The following is a 17,463-nucleotide window of genomic DNA, read 5'->3' on the forward strand; positions in this document are numbered from 1 at the left end:
GGATTACTTTGGCAAATTTGTGGTAATATTCGAAAGGCAGGTCAGTAATCCAGCATTTGAATATTGTCTCAGATGTGAGGTGACGAGAGGGATTAGTATAAAAGTTAAATACATTTCATGTTTAATAAGCCACTAGAAAACATTTGGTTAGGTTGTGAGAATCTCATATGAAAAGTAATAACCCTGCTGGACGTAGAGATGTCCCAGGGATCAATGACAGTAAATACTTGAAATCAATTTAATTCTGACAAATGAGGCTTCACTAGAGCTCACTGGAACACTTTCATCAAAACAAAATGTTAATGGAAAAGCAGAAAATGTGATCAACTCTATCCATTTTCCAGCTAGATTCATATCAATAAAATATAGCTGGAATAAATGCCAGTATTTGTGGCAAGCAAAATACTAATTTAGCAAACCAAAAATGGTTGTAGGTGCTCTGATGTGCTAATCAGACTTGTTTTAGGCATTTTAACTTGACCAGGTTTCTTAAAGAAGGATTTAATCAATACTGTACTTAGAGGAACTTGAAAGGAAACAAGTTTAAAAATGTAAAGCCTGTAATCTCTATTTATAGCACTAGCTTTCCCAGCTTTGGATGCAGAAGCAGGCATTTTACTTTAAACTTGACCTTACACTTAATAACTTCCGTTGTTTCCATCTTAGTGAATATCTTAATAGAGGTAGAAAACTCACAATTTGCTGATAAAAGTGAGATTCATGGTTGTCCTCATCCCCACCCCAAATGCAATTGATCAGAACGTGGTTGGTAGTACTATTAACCACACAAAGGTATAAACCAATCAGCTGTTTAAATTAAAAGACGACCATTGGCTCTGCTCTCCCAGAAGTTGGTATATTTCAAATGCTATCTGGATTGTTTTTTGGCCTTCGATCGAAAACCTTCTTCAGATTTGTGAATCTGCATCCGTATGAAACTCTTCATGTTTGCTTTTGTCTTCCAGAATGAAATATGCACAGTATGTCTTCCTGGCAACACTCCTCTCCGGTATTGAACACTGCCTGGCTCAAAGTTGTACAGTGGATTCTTTCTCTGTGAAAGACAACTTCGACCCAAAGAGGGTAATTATCACAGCTTCATCTGCTGTGCACAGTGCGAGAGTAGAAGCAACACAGTTTACATCACTGCTTTAATTTGCATAATATACTAATTCAGTGCAACATGAGCTGGGAAATTAACCTTTTTGTTTTAGAGGTAAAATATAGTCTCGCAAACACTGTTTCTGTAGTTTGCTGTTAACTCACCAGATTAATTCCGTTGCCTTTGGCTCAGTAAGAACTTCAGCCCAAAAAATCCCAAAATGATGGTTAATTTTCTCTCATAAGGAAACTTGTTTGACCTAGAAACATCTGCTGAATTGCTGGAGGTCCAAAAGCTCCGACTCCTAATGTGTTTCCAGTAATGGCTCATCCTGACTCTAAATACACAGGACAGTCATTTCCCCCAAGTTAGCGGTATTGCAGACTTGCCTCCTTTGAATCTAGAGTATGCTAGTGAGCTGCAAATCCTCACAGAGGAGTGGCCCTTGGAAGCTGGAGCCGCCTCACAGCGAATCAAAGGGAGATAAATTGGGCCTTACAGTAGCCCCATTGACATCAGCCATCAATCAGCTGCTCAAGATTGGTTCTGAGACTCTGGCTGAATTATAGGACCACCTATAGATAACCATTCACTGGGACAGGAAACAAACAGAATCTGGGTTTGGACGTGGCCAGGGCACCAGCCTGGGACTTGGGAGGTGGAGGATGCAATTTCCCTGCTCTGCCACAGACTTCCTATGTGACCTTGGGCCTCTGTGCCTCATTTCCTCATCTTTAAAATGGGGTTAATAGCACGGGTGGCAGAACTGAAGGGAGGGCAGAGGTGAGAGCAGGACTTGGAGGGGCTGCCATGGGGCCTGGAACTGCTGGGATGCTCCTTCCCAGTCTGGTGCTGGCTCCCCCAACCCCACACCAAATCTACCTCAATCTACCTCCTAGGAGTGGTGAGAGTATCAATACATTGCAGGTACTCAGACACTACAATCACTGGGGTCACAGAAGTACCCCACACTGTAGACTATTACGTTTGATGATAACGTTCCTGCTCTGCTCCAGTTTGTATGGCTCTCCCTTTCAGTCATTAATCTGAAGTTTTGGCTCCCTAGGACAGCAAAAGATTAAGGCAGGATCAAACAACTCAACTAATCCACCCTCCCCTACTCCAAAACCTCTTTGCAGCCCTCCAAGGTAGAACCACTTCCAGAAGGGGCCTTTGGTGGCCCACGGAAGGATCAAGTAAGGTTGAGCAGGAGTTGTTTGCTCCCCATTTTACTGCTAGACCCCCACCTTGGGGTGGGCTGTGAGAAGCAATGCGAAGTCTTATCAGTGTACATGTACATAAACTCTGGAGGGTTTGGGGGGAACCTGTGTTCTGCTAAAGGTTGAGCATCCTCCTGATTTATCTGTTCCTGAGTTACAGCCTCCATTTCAGTCTCTAACAGGCATGTGATTTCCTAGATCACGTGGCCTCTTAACTCCATACGTTCCTTTATAGACACAAACCCTCCATATATGTCCCAATTTTCATAAGTGGCAGAGCAGGGGGTGCAAGACGTTGCGCGCAGGCAGATGTTCACCTTCTGTTTGTGTTCAGCCTTGTGCATTACTCCTGTTAGTCATCTATGGCTAACTCTTTGTGGGTCTGACCCTGCTGGCTTAGCTTCCCTTTCCTTTTCAAGACATACGCTGCTAGGTCTTCAGGGATGCTTTTCCTAGGCACTTTCTTCTTTCTCAATCAAATGTACGAACACCAGCACCCCCACCAAACTGGCCTCCTTTCCTCTGTTTCTAATGAGTACACTTAATGTTCCTTGCCTTTCTGCATAGGAACTTTAACAAGGGTGCGGACCTCCAGCAAAGGATCAAATTCAGTCCCTTTCAGTAGTGACACGTGTCACCCTCTAATGGTTATTTAGTGAAACTGTGAAAAGAGATGGCAGTTCCCACCAATTTATTAATGGCAAAGTGGCCCCCAAAACCCTCATGCAATTTGCTCTAACTGGTTTACGTGTTGCGAAGAGGCCAAGCACTGAACAGAGAATGTACTACTGTTTGATTTACAGCCGTGGTTCATCTGGGATATGGCTGAGACATGTAAGCAGGGCCGTGTAGGGGAGCTTACGCTGCTGCTGCCTGCACTGGGACTGGGACTTCAGTATCCAGGGCTACCAACCCAGCTCCTGTCACAAGGTCAAAGGTGCAAATGCACAGCGGAACCATTCCTCCAAGCACCTAACAAATGCAGGCACAGGCCTTTCCCTGGTTTTTATAGCACCTACCTACTGGTGGTTACAGATGCCTGATGTTCATGCCATGCAATGAAAATTAATTGGGATATTTTCTTTTCCTTTCAGTATGCAGGGAAATGGTATGCCCTAGCAAAGAAGGACCCAGAAGGCCTCTTCCTTCAGGATAACATCTCTGCTGAATACACCATCGAGGAGGATGGCACAATGATTGCATCTTCCAAAGGCAGAGTGAAGCTTTTTGGGTAAGTGCTTGGTGAACCCACCATTCGCACGCTGGATCGAATGCACTAGTACTTGTGACTGGGAATGTATCTGAGGCACATCACGTGACCTGGTTACCTTGTTCAAGAAGGAAAAGCTGTTAAAGCTCAGTATGTTAAAACATCAAATCTTCTGCTTCTAGGGCCCTGGCTTTATTTTCTATTTAGGCTACGAGTGACGATGAGTTTAAAGCCAGCCTGGTCTCTTTTGTGCCTGTCACAAAATCACCATGTATCTGACAGTCTGTGTTCAGAGGCCTAGGACTTGCAAAGCCAAGTTTTCAATAATGGTAACAAGTCAGTAGGCCCAGATGGAGTTTCTGAGTTTTAAGGAACCTAATGAACAAAAGAGCTGAGCTATTAACAAAAAAACCTCCTAAAAACAATTATTGTATTGAAGGGTTGACAGCGTTCAACCTGTTTATTCAAACGAAGGTCCTAGGAATTATACCTCAGGCGTAGCTTCTTTACAGAGATGCATGGCTAAGAAAATCATTAAATGTAGGGTGGCAAAGCAGTCAGGTGAGGGTAACGTCAAATAAACCAATGTAGCTTTTGGAAAGGCAAACTGCTTCTAATTGGTTAGATTTCCCTGAAAGATTTTGTGGTTGAAGGGGCCAAGTGGGTTTTATGTTAGTGGATTTTTCCACCTGACACTGGTTAGTCTTCTGTGGAAGACTCAAAAAGCCCTCAAATAATATGAATGGACACTGGATAGACAGATGGAAACAAATAAAGATTTTTGCCCATCGCCTGGGGCTACTGTAAGGGATTACAGCTTGGTTGAGAGACTAAAATGAGTAGGAATAAATAGTTTTCTCAATGTACAAAGAAAAAAAAACCCAAGACCATCCACAGATAAATACTAACTCCAGTGCTGTTCAACATTAGCTAACAATATAGACAATGGGTGCACCGAGGTTCATGGCGGTTAAGTCCATGAATGGCTATTAGCCAGGATGGGTAAGGAATGGTGTCCCTAGCCCCTGTTTGTCAGAGGGTGGAGATGGATGGCAGGAGAGAGATCACTTGATCATTACCTGTTAGGTTCACTCCCTCTGGGGCACCAGACCTCCCTAGAGGCTGCTGTGACTTGCAGCCGCTCTCTGCATGCTGAGCTAGTCCCAGACGAGTGTGCTACCCATGACCTGCTCCTCCTGCACAACTCAGGCCTCTGAGCTCTTCCTCCCGTACCCGACATCCTGCTGCTCTTCCCTCTAACTCGCAGAATCTGACTGTCCACGCGGCTGAAACTTGTTTCCTCCCCTGCATGTGGTAACAGCCAGCTCCTGCCAGGCTCTGCAAGGTGTAGCGGACAAGAGCACGCCCTCCAGCCAAAGTTCCCCCCATCAGTGTGGAAAATGGGGAGCCAGAGGCAAAATGCAGCTGCCGGTCATTTTCAATGGCCCTGTCTACCTATGAGATCCCATCTCTGGTGCCTGCTTTGCCAGCTACACCAGCCTTCACTGTCCAGGAATCCATTCCTCCTGTAGCCCACAGGGATTGTTTTCATGGGTCTCCTTATATAGGGAATTCCTGCCTTAAACTAGTCCATAAGGCTGCTACCCTCCCCAGCCTCAAATTCCTCGAGATGCTAGTTATGACGCTCAACAGAAACCAAGCAACCGGTGATATCCCTTTGAATGATCGAGAGCCTTTAAGAGCTGCCTGCAGCCTGTACCATGCCATTTACTGCCATTCTCCCTTGTCCTCTGCCTGCTTGAATCGTGTGTGAACAATAGAAGTGGAGCAGAGACTCTTACTCCTATTTTTCTGGGTGGCGTGTAGCGCAGTGGGAGTCTGATTTTGTCTGAGCCATACTCCAATACACTGAATGCATTTCCTGCCGTTTCTGGGTGCACCCGACTTACTCTGTGATGTGGAGGTGGGTAGCAGATCCATCATCTCTCTGCACTCCCAGTGCCACTCTCAAAATCTGTGCAGCCCACAACTCGTTCCGGCATAGCGACTGGGAAAGGAGCACTGTGCTAGGATGTGGAGTGGCTTTTACTTAATGATGAACTATTTTGAAATGCGAACAGTGCACATGGCCCTGCTAAGCCTGTCAGAATCAAGTCAGGCACCTGTACGAGTCCTAAACAGGGCTGTTATTTTGTGCATTGAAACATACACACTATAGAGTCTGATCCTCAGTATCTCTGCTCCTGTTTCAGATTCTGGGTGATCTGTGCTGATATGGCTGCTCAGTACACAGTCCCGGATCCCACCACTCCAGCGAAGATGTACATGAGTTACCAAGGTCTGGCTAGCTACTTGTCCAGTGGAGGTGAGTGAATTTCATCCCCTTGGGTTAGCTGTGTTGGCTTGGAGCCCGTTGGTGTCGAGGCCTACGTGTTTCAGTGGATGAGCTGTCCAGACTGTTGCATTCATGTGGGACATTGCAGGTCGCACAGGTTAGAGCGAAGTGCGTGAGAGCTGGGGACCCAGCATTGTTGAACGGGGGAGATCTGGCTGTGGAATCTACTTTGGGAGACAACTCCAGAGGCTGATCTTTGGAGAACACTGCAAATCCTTGCTCCCCATAGCTTCCCTACCCTAACCAACCCCTCCTCCCCAAAACATGATGGGGAAGCCTACTCCAAGAAGAAGAGAGCTCTCTACCTCCCAAAAGGAGATGAGCCAGAGACTCCCTTAAGCACCAAGCTATTACCAATCTATTTTACAAAGGTGGGTCACAGCACAAAGCTGTAAAGTAGATGGCTATCAGTACAGTTCTGGGCTTCTGGACTTGGGAAATGATGTTTTTCAGGAGTCGGAGATGTGCTTGCTCCTGTTAGCCTCTGCAGGCCTTCCCCATGCACAGCCTGGTAACTTGAGCTGTGCAGGAGGGGAGGGATTTGACACTTACCCCCATATCCTCCTATTAGCAGCTGGCCAAAGCAGCTGGGCGGGTGGTGATGGGAGGAAAATCGTATGGTTGTCCCTTAGCTGCTCTCAGGATTGAAGCCCCACTCCCCAGGAACTCTTTGTGCCATGACAGGTGTACACACCTGCCTAATTCCCGCATGCACCTCCCATATCGCTTCCCCTGCCTGAGGAGACTCTGCAGCTGTGATGGCTGCACAGGAGTCCCCATTAGTGAGTGTGTAAGGAATATCTTTCTAGTGCACCGATAAATAAATGACATCAAAACATACTGGATGGAAGAACAAAGCTGTAAACACGGGATCAATGTCTTAGGAAAATGAAAAACCTAGGAAGTGTGAGGCAACATTAATATAGTCATTACCGCTGGTCTGCCTGTGATATATTCCCAGACACACCCCAGGATGAAATGGAGTTAAGGCTAGAGGACATATCACTAATTTTGGTTAAACTAAATTGCAGGAATATTGTAATGATCCCAAGACCAAGTGTTATTGACTCAGGAAATTCAGATAAGGTTGAGTTGTTAAGAAATTCAGACGTGTATTTCCATATCTGTACTGCATGGGCATCCAAACGCCCTGCACTCTACCAACAGACCCTTCAAACTTCTCAGAGAGATAAAGCTCTCTTAATTTCCTACCTAGGTTATTTTTCTTTTCTTTTTTCTTTTCTTTTCTGCTAGGATTAATTGTCTCTTCTTCTCTGTTACTCTCCATAACTGAAAGTTTTCCCCTCAGCAGAAATGCTCGTGTGCTGTAGTGACACCGTACCAAACTTATTTAGCCTTAACTGTGGTTGTGGGTCCAGATTAAATTAATTATTTTTTCTAGATAATTTACTCTTCTTCATTATTTCCCCCTCGCGGTGCCATGCCCGGGCAGGGATAAGGTTGTTTGGGTGCCCTAACTGTGCACTTCCATACCCAAAAATGTTTGGCTTTCTTTCTTGAGTGTTATCTTTGTGGGCTGATAACACTTGGTTTGGAGCCCAGCAATGCAGTTTCCCCAAACTGGTGATAAGTACTAAACCTTAACTACATTTTTATGTTGCTCGTCTGGGAATCTCCTTGCTTTTTAAACTGAAAATGTTACCTCTTGCACTCCACTCTCTCTGTTATCCTATACACACACTCTAATTTCCCTCCCTTCACTCTCCCTGCCCCCCCCACCCTCCCACCCGATGCACCTGTGGAGTTGCTCTGGTGCAACAGGTACCTTTTGTAGAGATTTTTTGTTATTACTGCAAAATTGTCAAATTGCCCTTTTCAAAATGGCCACCATTTCCCATTTTTCTTCACGAGTGAAGCAATAGCTGCCTGAAAGGAATATAGTGTTCCCTATTCTGTAAGAAGGCAGAGACGCTGTCTCATTGACATGCAGAGCTGAGCACAAATTAGAATTTTGACCACACAGCAAATTGATATTTTGCATTTGGTTTTTGTCCCTACTAGAGAGAAAAGCCCAAGTATTAGAATGTCGTGCAGAACGTGAAGTTCTGAAATTTCAATATGGAAATATTAAAATGTTATATTTGGTTCCAAACAAGTTCAACATTAAGCTAAGGTGTCACATTGCCTCATGGAAGTTGTCGTTTGGGTGACTTGTGCTCTCATTGCTTCCTGCCTGAACTGCATCTTCCTTGATGCCTTGACACCGACGGAGCACTGTGACACCGTCATAGGAGAGATCTTGGTTCATCATGGGAGATGTGATTAGTCAGTGAGCCCTAGCCCGTAGGGAATGGGGGACATGAATCACTCTAACAACAACTCTAATGAGGCACCACTGCACTTTACACAGATACGCCATAATGTCAAGATGATTTGAAACCAATACTACAGCTTGGTTCAACAAATGGAAAAGTTTGTATTCAGCTCAAATCAACCAAGAACTAAATGTTTCAATTTTCCCGCTAGAAAACTGCAAAACTCTGGCAGAATCTAAATTTTCCCACAGGAAATTTCAGTTTGGCAGGAACTGCATTTTCCATCAAATTCCTTTCAATGGAAAACTGCCAACCATCTCTGAGGAGAGGCAGCCATTTTGACAGAGGGCAATTCTTTACTGAATTCTCTATGCCTACCACTGTTCCCTTCAGTCTCTGCTTTAGGAGAAACTTTCACTGAGAACAGAAAAAAATTACTATGGAATCTAAAAATAAATATAACTCTATATGCTCAAGATTCCAGTACATTTTAACTGAAACGTTTTTTTAAATGGGCTAGTCTGCGATTATTAATGGCAAAAAAGTCTGACACTGGATTTTAAAATTCTTAAAGGGCTCATTTTAACTGGTAAATTTCCAGAAAATTCTGTGTTCAGCCAATTGCTGTAAGTTAGGGGAAGACATAGCTTCTTCTTCGATGCTGAACCTCCTCTTCAAATGCAAAACTCAACTCATGCTAATTACAGAATCACCGCCGCCACATCAATAGTTAGTGGACCTGCAGTGGAATTGCACAGAGAATTCCAAGAGCTGGCCTAATCCATAGAAGGAGAAACCAAATCCCTTCTCGGACTAATTTGTTTTAATGGGGCAGTCTTATAAATCTTTACTACTTCTATGCAAATTCTTGGACTAGAATTCTTGCTGGTTCAGGCCCTGTGTACATGATACAGGCAGACTTGTGTCACAGGCTGTCTCTGCAGCTTGCTGCTGTTCCTAATTTAAACAAAACACTTTGACTTTTCTATACTGTCGAATGGTAGAAGTGAGGGTATTACAATGGCATCCTTCTCAAAATGGCCACAAACTGAGGGCAACTTGGCCTTCAATCCCCTGGAGAACAATGGGTGATGGCAGTCATTTGGAGAGAGGGCAGTTCTTCATGGAATTCTAGAATTGATCATTGCATCATTTGGGTTCTGCTGAGCTAGAGGATTTTACGGCAAATGGGGAAAAATGACCAAGTTCTCCATTTCATCTGAACTCACTGAAATCTTGTGTCTGGTCTCCATTTATACTCCGCTTTTAGGGTTACTGAAAGAGGCTGGTTTGGTCTGTTAATCAGATTAGAGACAAAGTCTCGCACGGGGTGCTAAATTTCATAAAGGACTGGTTTTTAATTTGGATTGCTAAACTAACAGAGGTACTAGTAAATACATATTTTTTCTGGGTCATTGGTAAAGGCTGTAATTTGAGAAGATACTAGATCAACTCCACTATACTTTTCATATGTAAGTGAGTTTTGCACTTATAGCAGGGATTCAACCTCTGAACTACAGAGTATCAACCGATGTCTCCATAACATATGGAAGAACCTCACTAATTTCAGTTGTATAGTCCACAATTAATTACTGGATTCAGGAGTTATCAATTAAGGGCTCAATTCTGCACTCCTTATTCGCACAAAATTGCTACTGAAATCAGTTCTGTGTGTGTTAAACATGGAGAATCAGGACCCAAATAATAAAAAAAAACTAATTGTAAAAAAGCCCAGGACAATTAATTTTTTTTAATACTTGAGATCTAGCCAAGTTAATGAAAACCTAGGGAAAAAACTTCATTACAATGTATGGTATTGTAATAAACCCTTTTTTGTGTGTGTAGATTAGGAAGGCTCAACTGTGTTTCATCAAACAAAGCTATCTGTGACCTACTGGTGCAAAAAGATAGTTTCATGAGGCTTTAGTGAATCTTCTATACCCTAAGCCCCAGTTTTGCTCCCAGTGATGTTTCGGACAGACTTCAGTGGAGCGGATCCATAAAGGGGCCAAGAAAATAGTTTGGTGGTGAAAACCACTGGAATTCTTTCCATTCCAGGTAGAAGTTGAAAAGGGATTTTGTAGTCGAAGGTCAGAAAGGATCATTATCATCTGGTCTGACCACCTGTGTACCACAGCTAATCACGGGGTGGACTGCATCAAGCTCCACTCGTGGCTGAATGGGAGCGTTTCTCACAGAAAGATGTTCCATGTAGATGTCAGGACTCTGAGTGGTAGAATCCTTCACCCCTTAGGAATCTGTTCCAGTTGTTTCACTCACACTCACACATGCTCGCACACTTGAAATTTGCTGACTTACCTTCCCACCACTGATTCTTGTAAAGCCTGAATTCACTAGATTGGAGTGCTCAGACATCTTCACCTATGTAGCTACTTACAGCCCATGACTAACAAGTTCTTCTAACATTTCAGGGGACAACTACTGGGTGATTGACACCGATTATGACAACTATGCCATTACTTATGCCTGCCGCAGCCTGAAAGAGGATGGCACTTGTGATGATGGATACTCCCTTATCTTCTCACGCAATCCTCGTGGGCTCCCACCAGCCATCCAGCGCATTGTGCGTCAGAAGCAGGAAGAGATTTGCATGTCTGGTCAGTTCCAGCCAGTGCTGCAGACAGGTACGCTAAGATACGAACAGACTCCTACTGTAAGAGTCAGCTGCATATTTCCTAATGCAACAAAGTCGTTGCAACCTAATTAACAGTTCTTTTGTATGCAATATTAAGTAAGAGTGTGACTGCAAAGTGAAATACTTAGAAATTAAAAATGCCAGATTTATGGTTGATGTGCAAACTTAATTCTGCTCCTCGCCCCCATTCTATGCTGTAACGAGGCTGATATCCTGTGGAAAAACAGGATGTCATGGCATTAGGCCATCCTAATGGATACATACAAAAGGGCAGATTTAAGGTTGCCTCGGCAACAGGAAGTTTGGCATTTCCTAACTTTCAAGTGTTTGACTTGGCCACCTAAATAGAGTCCTTCTAAGTTAGCTGCAACTCTGTGCCTGTACAAAGGGAAAGGGCAAAAACAGATTCCAGTACTTAACAGCCTCTCCCCATCGTGAGGCGCCAGCAGGGTTTGAAGCCTGAACCTTCCGCACAGACTGCTATAACTGGAGCTGCGCTTCTAACTGCATTAGCTGGCAAGAGGAGATGTGGCTGTTTCTCCGGGTGTGTTAATGAGTCACGTGCTGGATCTTGAGGGCGCTTGGGGAGCAGCCAAGCCTAGTTACCTGCCCTTTGAGCTGGGGACTTTCTAGCCCCACATAGTGCCCATGGGGTGGAGGAACTGGCCCTTTGATGCCATGTGCTGGAAGCAGGGGGACTTTTTGATAGGGAAGCCTGGCTGGGTTACCTGCCCTCCACCAGAGGTGTGGGACTTACTAACTCATGTGTGGTGCATGGGCTACTGAGACAATGTGTTGAATGGGGAGGAAGCCCAGCTCTGTGCACTTCCCTCCTCCCAGCCCCACAAAGTCCAGCTCTGGCAGGTCTTGGCCCTTCCCAGCACAGTGTGGGCTGCAGACCTGGCTCTCCAGAATATTGGGTTGGGTTATTCAGGCTTGCTGTCAGAAACTCTCCCTGAAAATGCAAAGGAGAGGGAAAGCTGGCGAGCACTTCATCTGCCCAAAATGCTGAATGGATTGAAGACAAGGCACTTAAGTAGCCAGAGGGCTGTTCTCCTCCTGCTTTTCAAAGGTCTGCTGCACACAATGAAGTGAGTGAGAGCTTTCCAGTCAGAAGGGTGCAAGAATCTCTTAAAATGGAAAGTGATAAATAACCTAAATATAGGGGGACTAACCAGATCCCTCTTAAAAACTGGTGCTTCATTGAGAGTACAGGTCCCAGCATGCAATGCTTCATTAACTGACAGTCACAGGACTCATTCAGTCACAAAGTAAGGTGCTATCTTTGGGCCTGATCTTGATTTGCTCAGGCAAAACGCTTATTGAAGTCAATGGGAATTTTGCCTGGGTAAAGTCTGCAGGTTCAAACTTGGTAACAGTGTTAAACTGCCCGGGTGTCAGTCGAGGAACAAACAGAAACAAGCTGTGGCAACGCAGCAGGAATGTAGGGAAGTGTAAGCTGGGTTTACCCAAAAAGCTGACCCAGAGGCTTCTGGCTACATACTCTTATTGCTGGTTGTGGCTGAGAAAGGAGCACTGGTTACTGGGCAGGGCGTCTGGTGCTAAATTGATATACTAGGTTGAGGTTATGGTCCTTTGTGGCTAGTGATGGCTGAAGTAACTTAGAGCAGCTGAGGACTGCTCTAACACATTATGTGGTAGAGGCATGCACAGAGCAGGATCCAGACAGTACAAGTGAGAGTTTTGGGCACTAACTCTGAACTCTGTTTTATGAGTACCCCCAAATTTCTGCAGCTGTAGCTGAACTGAGGATTAGAACATTGCGATGACTCTACAAATTCATTTGCATGGAATGGAAAAAATGAACTAAAGTTTTCTTTCTTTCTTTCCTTCCTTCCTTCCTTTCTTTTGCAGGTGCCTGCTAAGGAATTACACTTGTGATTCAATTTCTAAGACCAGAAACTAGATCACTGTGTCTTGAAATTGTCAGTCTCTTAAAAGTCAAATAGTTTGGACCAATGTTTTTTTCCTGAAAAACAGGTTAAAATGTTGTTTTTTTGTAACCCGAGTGCAATTTTCAAAGGAATAACGTTAATGTGATGTTTTTAAAAAAACCTCTAAACATGAATTTTGCTATCTACTGCCTGTCTCATTAAACCTAGCCTCATATTTTAATTTTTAAGTAACAAAGCCTGGTGGGACAAGAATTCTGATGCAAGATTGATAAAGTGTGATCCTCTCATTCCAAGTTAATATGGTAAAACATTTACTGCTAGTAACGATTAGTGCTGACATGCCCCAATTTGGGTTGGGGCCCCATTGTGATGGCTGTTTCTAGTCAGACAACTGGCGTCAAACAACTTCAAACTAAGAACACAATAGGGGATCACACAAGAGGCTGGCTTTCTAAAAGCTTGGAATACTGCATCCCTGGCTCCTCTTAAGAGTTGAACAAGCTCAGCCTCATCAAAGCCCTGTGCAGCTGCTTGATCCAAGCTCCTGGCTACTAGTCCTAACAATAGGTATCAAAATTCTTCCCACCACCTTCCTCCACCCTCCTGTCTCGTCATCTGGGGAACAATAGGTTTTGTGCCCAGGACTTGCTTTCGTCTGTGCAGAGTCAGAGAAGTAACGGGTAGTAGACCGTTCCTCTTAGGAAGATGTGGGGGAGGACCTGAAAAGGCATTTCTCAGTCACACAATTCCCTTTCCATGGGACATGACTGATCCTCAGAGGTTAGTGGTTTTCTGCAAGAAAGCTAAACCCACTGACTTGATATACCGCGTTATGCTGACTCATGCAACCCTGTAGCAAGGGCATCTTTCTGTGACTAGTAATTACTTGGGATAAGACTGCAGCCAAACCAAAGTGCATGATAAGACACTGGCGCTGCTGAGCACTTGGCAAATGACTGACTTTTCAGTTTGCTGGCAGTTGGGAACAATTGGGGAAAAGCTTGGTTGCAAATAGCATATAAATGCCTGTTAAAGGCTCTTCTAGCTTGAGTGTGGACAGTGCACCAGGAATGTGGTGAGCTCTCCCTAAAGGGTAAGTGGTTTGTTCTCGCCAAGCCCCTAGTCTGCATTGCCCCTGATATTTAGCTGTAACAGAAGTATGCGAGTTGAGGCTAGCACAGTCTGCTCACTGCCCTTCCAAAAGAGGCTTCAATGGTCAAGAAGGGGAGAAAGATTGCTAAAGCTCATGTTTAAAGCCACGGGCAGAACGTGAAGCGGAGTAGGAAACGCATAGATACTCCAGACCGGAAAACAGTTTAGATACACACTAGTAACCTGTATGTAAACTACTGTCATGTGTTCTGAATAAACGTACGCAGTCCATCTGGTCATACTGGACTAATGCAGTAGTCAGTGGAATGATTTAACGCCTTCCTAATCGCCCCTCTGTCCTTTAAGGTAGTATCAGGGATGAGTTGGGTCAACTTAGGACTCCATCTCAATTGATTAGACAAGCTAAAGTCTTAACCAAAGGAAGGTTAGCCTTTGATGAAGACTCTTGGACCAATATGCCACCTTCTGGAAAACTGGGATCTTTAATACTTATACAAAATTAGGACCTGGGTGTAGCCCAATTGGTGTATTGAGTATTGATTAATTTCTTAGACTCCAGTGGTTGGTAAGAGTTCAGTCTCCTAAACAGCTACAGCACCTGGAAAATTATTACCAGCTGTATTAGAATAAGAGACCCAAGGGGCACTGGAGAAACAACTGCAATTTATCACAAGTCCCTTTATTAACAAATCTGCTAAGCAGATAAAGAATCCCGCCAACACTGAACAAGCTCAGCAGACAGGGAGAGAGTACAAAGTGTTTAGCCCTGTGCCTGACATTGCTTACATCTCCCAGCTCCGTGACAGCAACCGAGCCCCAACACTCCACTGCACTGGTGTGTCCTGCAGACCCCCTATGCCAGGGGCCAGGACTTGAGGGCACCAGGGGCCCGTTGGAGCCAGAAGCAAGGGCTGTCACTGTCCCAGAAAGGGACACCCACCCTTCACATCCAGCTAAGCCGGGGCGGGGGGAAGACTGGGAGCGTGTGCATTATTGTTAGTGGGCATGTTTCAGAGTGCAGTGCGTTGGGTCAGTTATTTGACATCCTGGAGCCAATTCCCTTTCTAGGCTTTTAATTTATCCCTATCCTTTACAAGAATCCAACATTGTTTATCGTTCTCTATTGCCTTTGATTTCCCCTCACGATAAACCGGGATGGCCTAGAAATCACAGTGGTTGTCTGTCATAGGTGAAGGCTCTGTGCACAAAGAACCTCGGACCCACAGCTCTTATGGTGAGTCACTGAGCCCTGAGGAGGGCAGAATAAGGGTGCCACCATCCTGGGGGCTCAGGGCTTTCCCAGCAGGGGCCTAGATAATGAAAAGCATTACAGGAAGAGCGGGTAGCAATGCCTGTGGTGAAGGTGGCTGGACACTGCCCATTTTAATAGCCTGTTTTCAGTGCTTTTAGATTTTAGCCACTTAGACTGAAATTTTCCTTGCAGCAAAAGCTACACCAGTATGTTTAATGTATGGTAACCCCAAGCCTGAGCTTTCAGAGCTGCTAAACACCTGCAACTCCGAGGTAGGGCTGTGGATGCTCAGCGCTCCTGGAATCCCCCATGTCTATAAGCCAGGAAACACTGGGGGAGAGGAAATTCACTATAGCTCATAGCAGTGTATAGGAAGGAGGAAATACTAGAGTAAAGTTCAGGATAGAATTTCAAAGAGTGGGAGCTGGTGATGGATCCTTACGTGAACATCATAATAGTTTCATTATTACAGAACTTATAAAGAAAAAACCACCCTATGGAATTCACTGGCTAAGCCAGCCTTCCTATAAACACTGAACCAGCCTATGGCATTATTCTCCTGCAGTAGCATTTAGCTAAGGATTTGAAAGACACTTGCCCATTGAAGTAGAGTAGTCTGAGGAGTGTTAGCTGCTCCATCTGTGCCAAGCTCCTAGAATTCAATTTCTTGGTCAGCAGAGGCTGAGAGATATGAGAGTGAACTGCCCTCTTTCCAAGTGCTGCCATTTCATCAGCGCAGAGCTGCCAACCTGCCACGGCAAAGGGCCCCATCCCGTCCCCGTTCCTCCCCCCGCCCAGTCCCCCACCTCCCTCAAGGCAGATGTTGCTTTGCACATGCTGAGAACAATGAATAGCCATTCGGAAAGTGGGCCTTTCTTCACGACAAACGTTAGTTATGGAAAATAATGGCAACTTATCATTACGTACCTTTCCAAAAGCTTCTCATTGCACCAGAGCTCCTCAAGCGGTCATACAGGCAGGAGGGGGGTGTATTTGGGTGTACGTATGGATAGCTAGAGGTGCAGGAGGGGGAGGGATTTGGGTTGCATGCACACAGAGGTGTATGGCAAGAAGGAAGAGGCAGGAGTATTTTAAGGTATGGAAGTGCATAGTTAGGGCAACCACTCAACTTTAATTTTGCCGTTAGATTCTTCTAGCATCCCATGGCCAGGGGCAGCTCGAGGCACCAGCAAAGCAAGCACCTGCTTGGGGCAGCCTATTTGCATGGGCGGCAGTGAAGCATGGGAGCTGAGAACCACCAGGGAGCTCTGGGAGCTGTAGTTCCTTGGTTGGCTCCCTGCCTATAGAGCCAGCCCTGGAGCAGGGAAAGAAAAGACGGTTACTCACCTTTGTAACTGTTGTTCTTCGAGATGTGTTGCTCATATCCATTCCAGTTAGGTGTGTGCGCCGCGCGTGCACATTCGTCAGAAAACTTTTACCCTAGCAACTCAGTGGGCCGGCAGGTCGCCCCCTAGAGTGGCGCCGTCATGGTGCTCGATATATACCCCTGCCGGCCCACCCGCTCCTCAGTTCCTTCTTGCCGGCTACTCCGACAGTGGGGAAGGAGGGCGGGTGTGGAATGGATATGAGCAACACATCTCGAAGAACAACAGTTACAAAGGTGAGTAACCGTCTTTTCTTCTTCGAGTGATTGCTCATATCCATTCCAGTTAGGTGAATCCCAAGCCTTATGTAGGCGGTGGGGTCGGAGTGAAATGTGGCAGAATGAAAACTGCTGAGCCAGAGGCTACAGCATCTCTTGACTGTTGAACCAGGGCATACTGCGAAGCAAAGGTAGGGACCGAGGACCAATGGAGCTGCGCGACAGATCTCGTGGGTAGGAACACGAGCCAGCAAGGCGGCAGATGAAGCCTGAGCCCTGGTAGAATGGACGGTGATGTGGCTTGGGGAAATATGAGCCAAATCATAACAAGTGCGGATGTACGCCATCACCCAAGATGAGATCCTCTGAGAGGAAAACAAGCAAGCCTTCCCTTTGGTCTGCTACCGTGACAGAGCTGGGGCACCTTACGAAATGGTTCTGTCAGCGCAATATAAATGCGAGCACTCTACAGATGTCCAGGGAGTGCAACTGTTGCGCCCATTGCGTTGAGCTGTGGGTAACATGAAAGGCCGAAACCACCTTAGGGAGGAAAGCCGGGTGTGGTCATAACTGCACCTTGTCTTTGTGAAACCTAGTGTACGGCGGAACCACCGTAAGAGCTCTGAGCTCAGAGACTCGTCTGGCTGATGTAACAGCTACGAGGAAAATTGTCGTCCAAGACAGGTATAGCAGAGGGCCGGTCGCGAACGGCTCGAATGGGGGAGACATAAGTCTGATTAAAACTAGGTTGAGGTCCCA

General features: G+C 45.4%; 1 protein-coding gene across 13 annotated transcripts in view; it reads left to right on the plus strand.

Annotated features, from left to right (window-relative positions):
* Positions 1-17,463, plus strand: part of LOC115653112 (purpurin) — a 104,738-nt gene that overhangs the window by 25,784 nt on the left and 61,491 nt on the right. For 12 of the 13 annotated variants that reach the window (XM_030565858.1, XM_030565856.1, XM_030565853.1 and 9 more), the window contains exons 2-5: positions 966-1,083; positions 3,417-3,553; positions 5,746-5,858; positions 10,597-10,809. In XM_030565858.1, coding sequence (XP_030421718.1) covers positions 967-1,083; positions 3,417-3,553; positions 5,746-5,858; positions 10,597-10,809 — 580 coding nt within the window. In that variant the 5' untranslated portion in view covers position 966. Of the gene's footprint in view, positions 1-965; positions 1,084-3,416; positions 3,554-5,745; positions 5,859-10,596; positions 10,810-12,695; positions 14,139-17,463 lie in introns of those variants that run through there. The other variant, XM_030565860.1, reaches the window with a different exon arrangement.

Source organism: Gopherus evgoodei, chromosome 6 (assembly GCF_007399415.2).
Source record: "Gopherus evgoodei ecotype Sinaloan lineage chromosome 6, rGopEvg1_v1.p, whole genome shotgun sequence".
NCBI lineage: Eukaryota > Metazoa > Chordata > Testudines > Testudinidae > Gopherus > Gopherus evgoodei.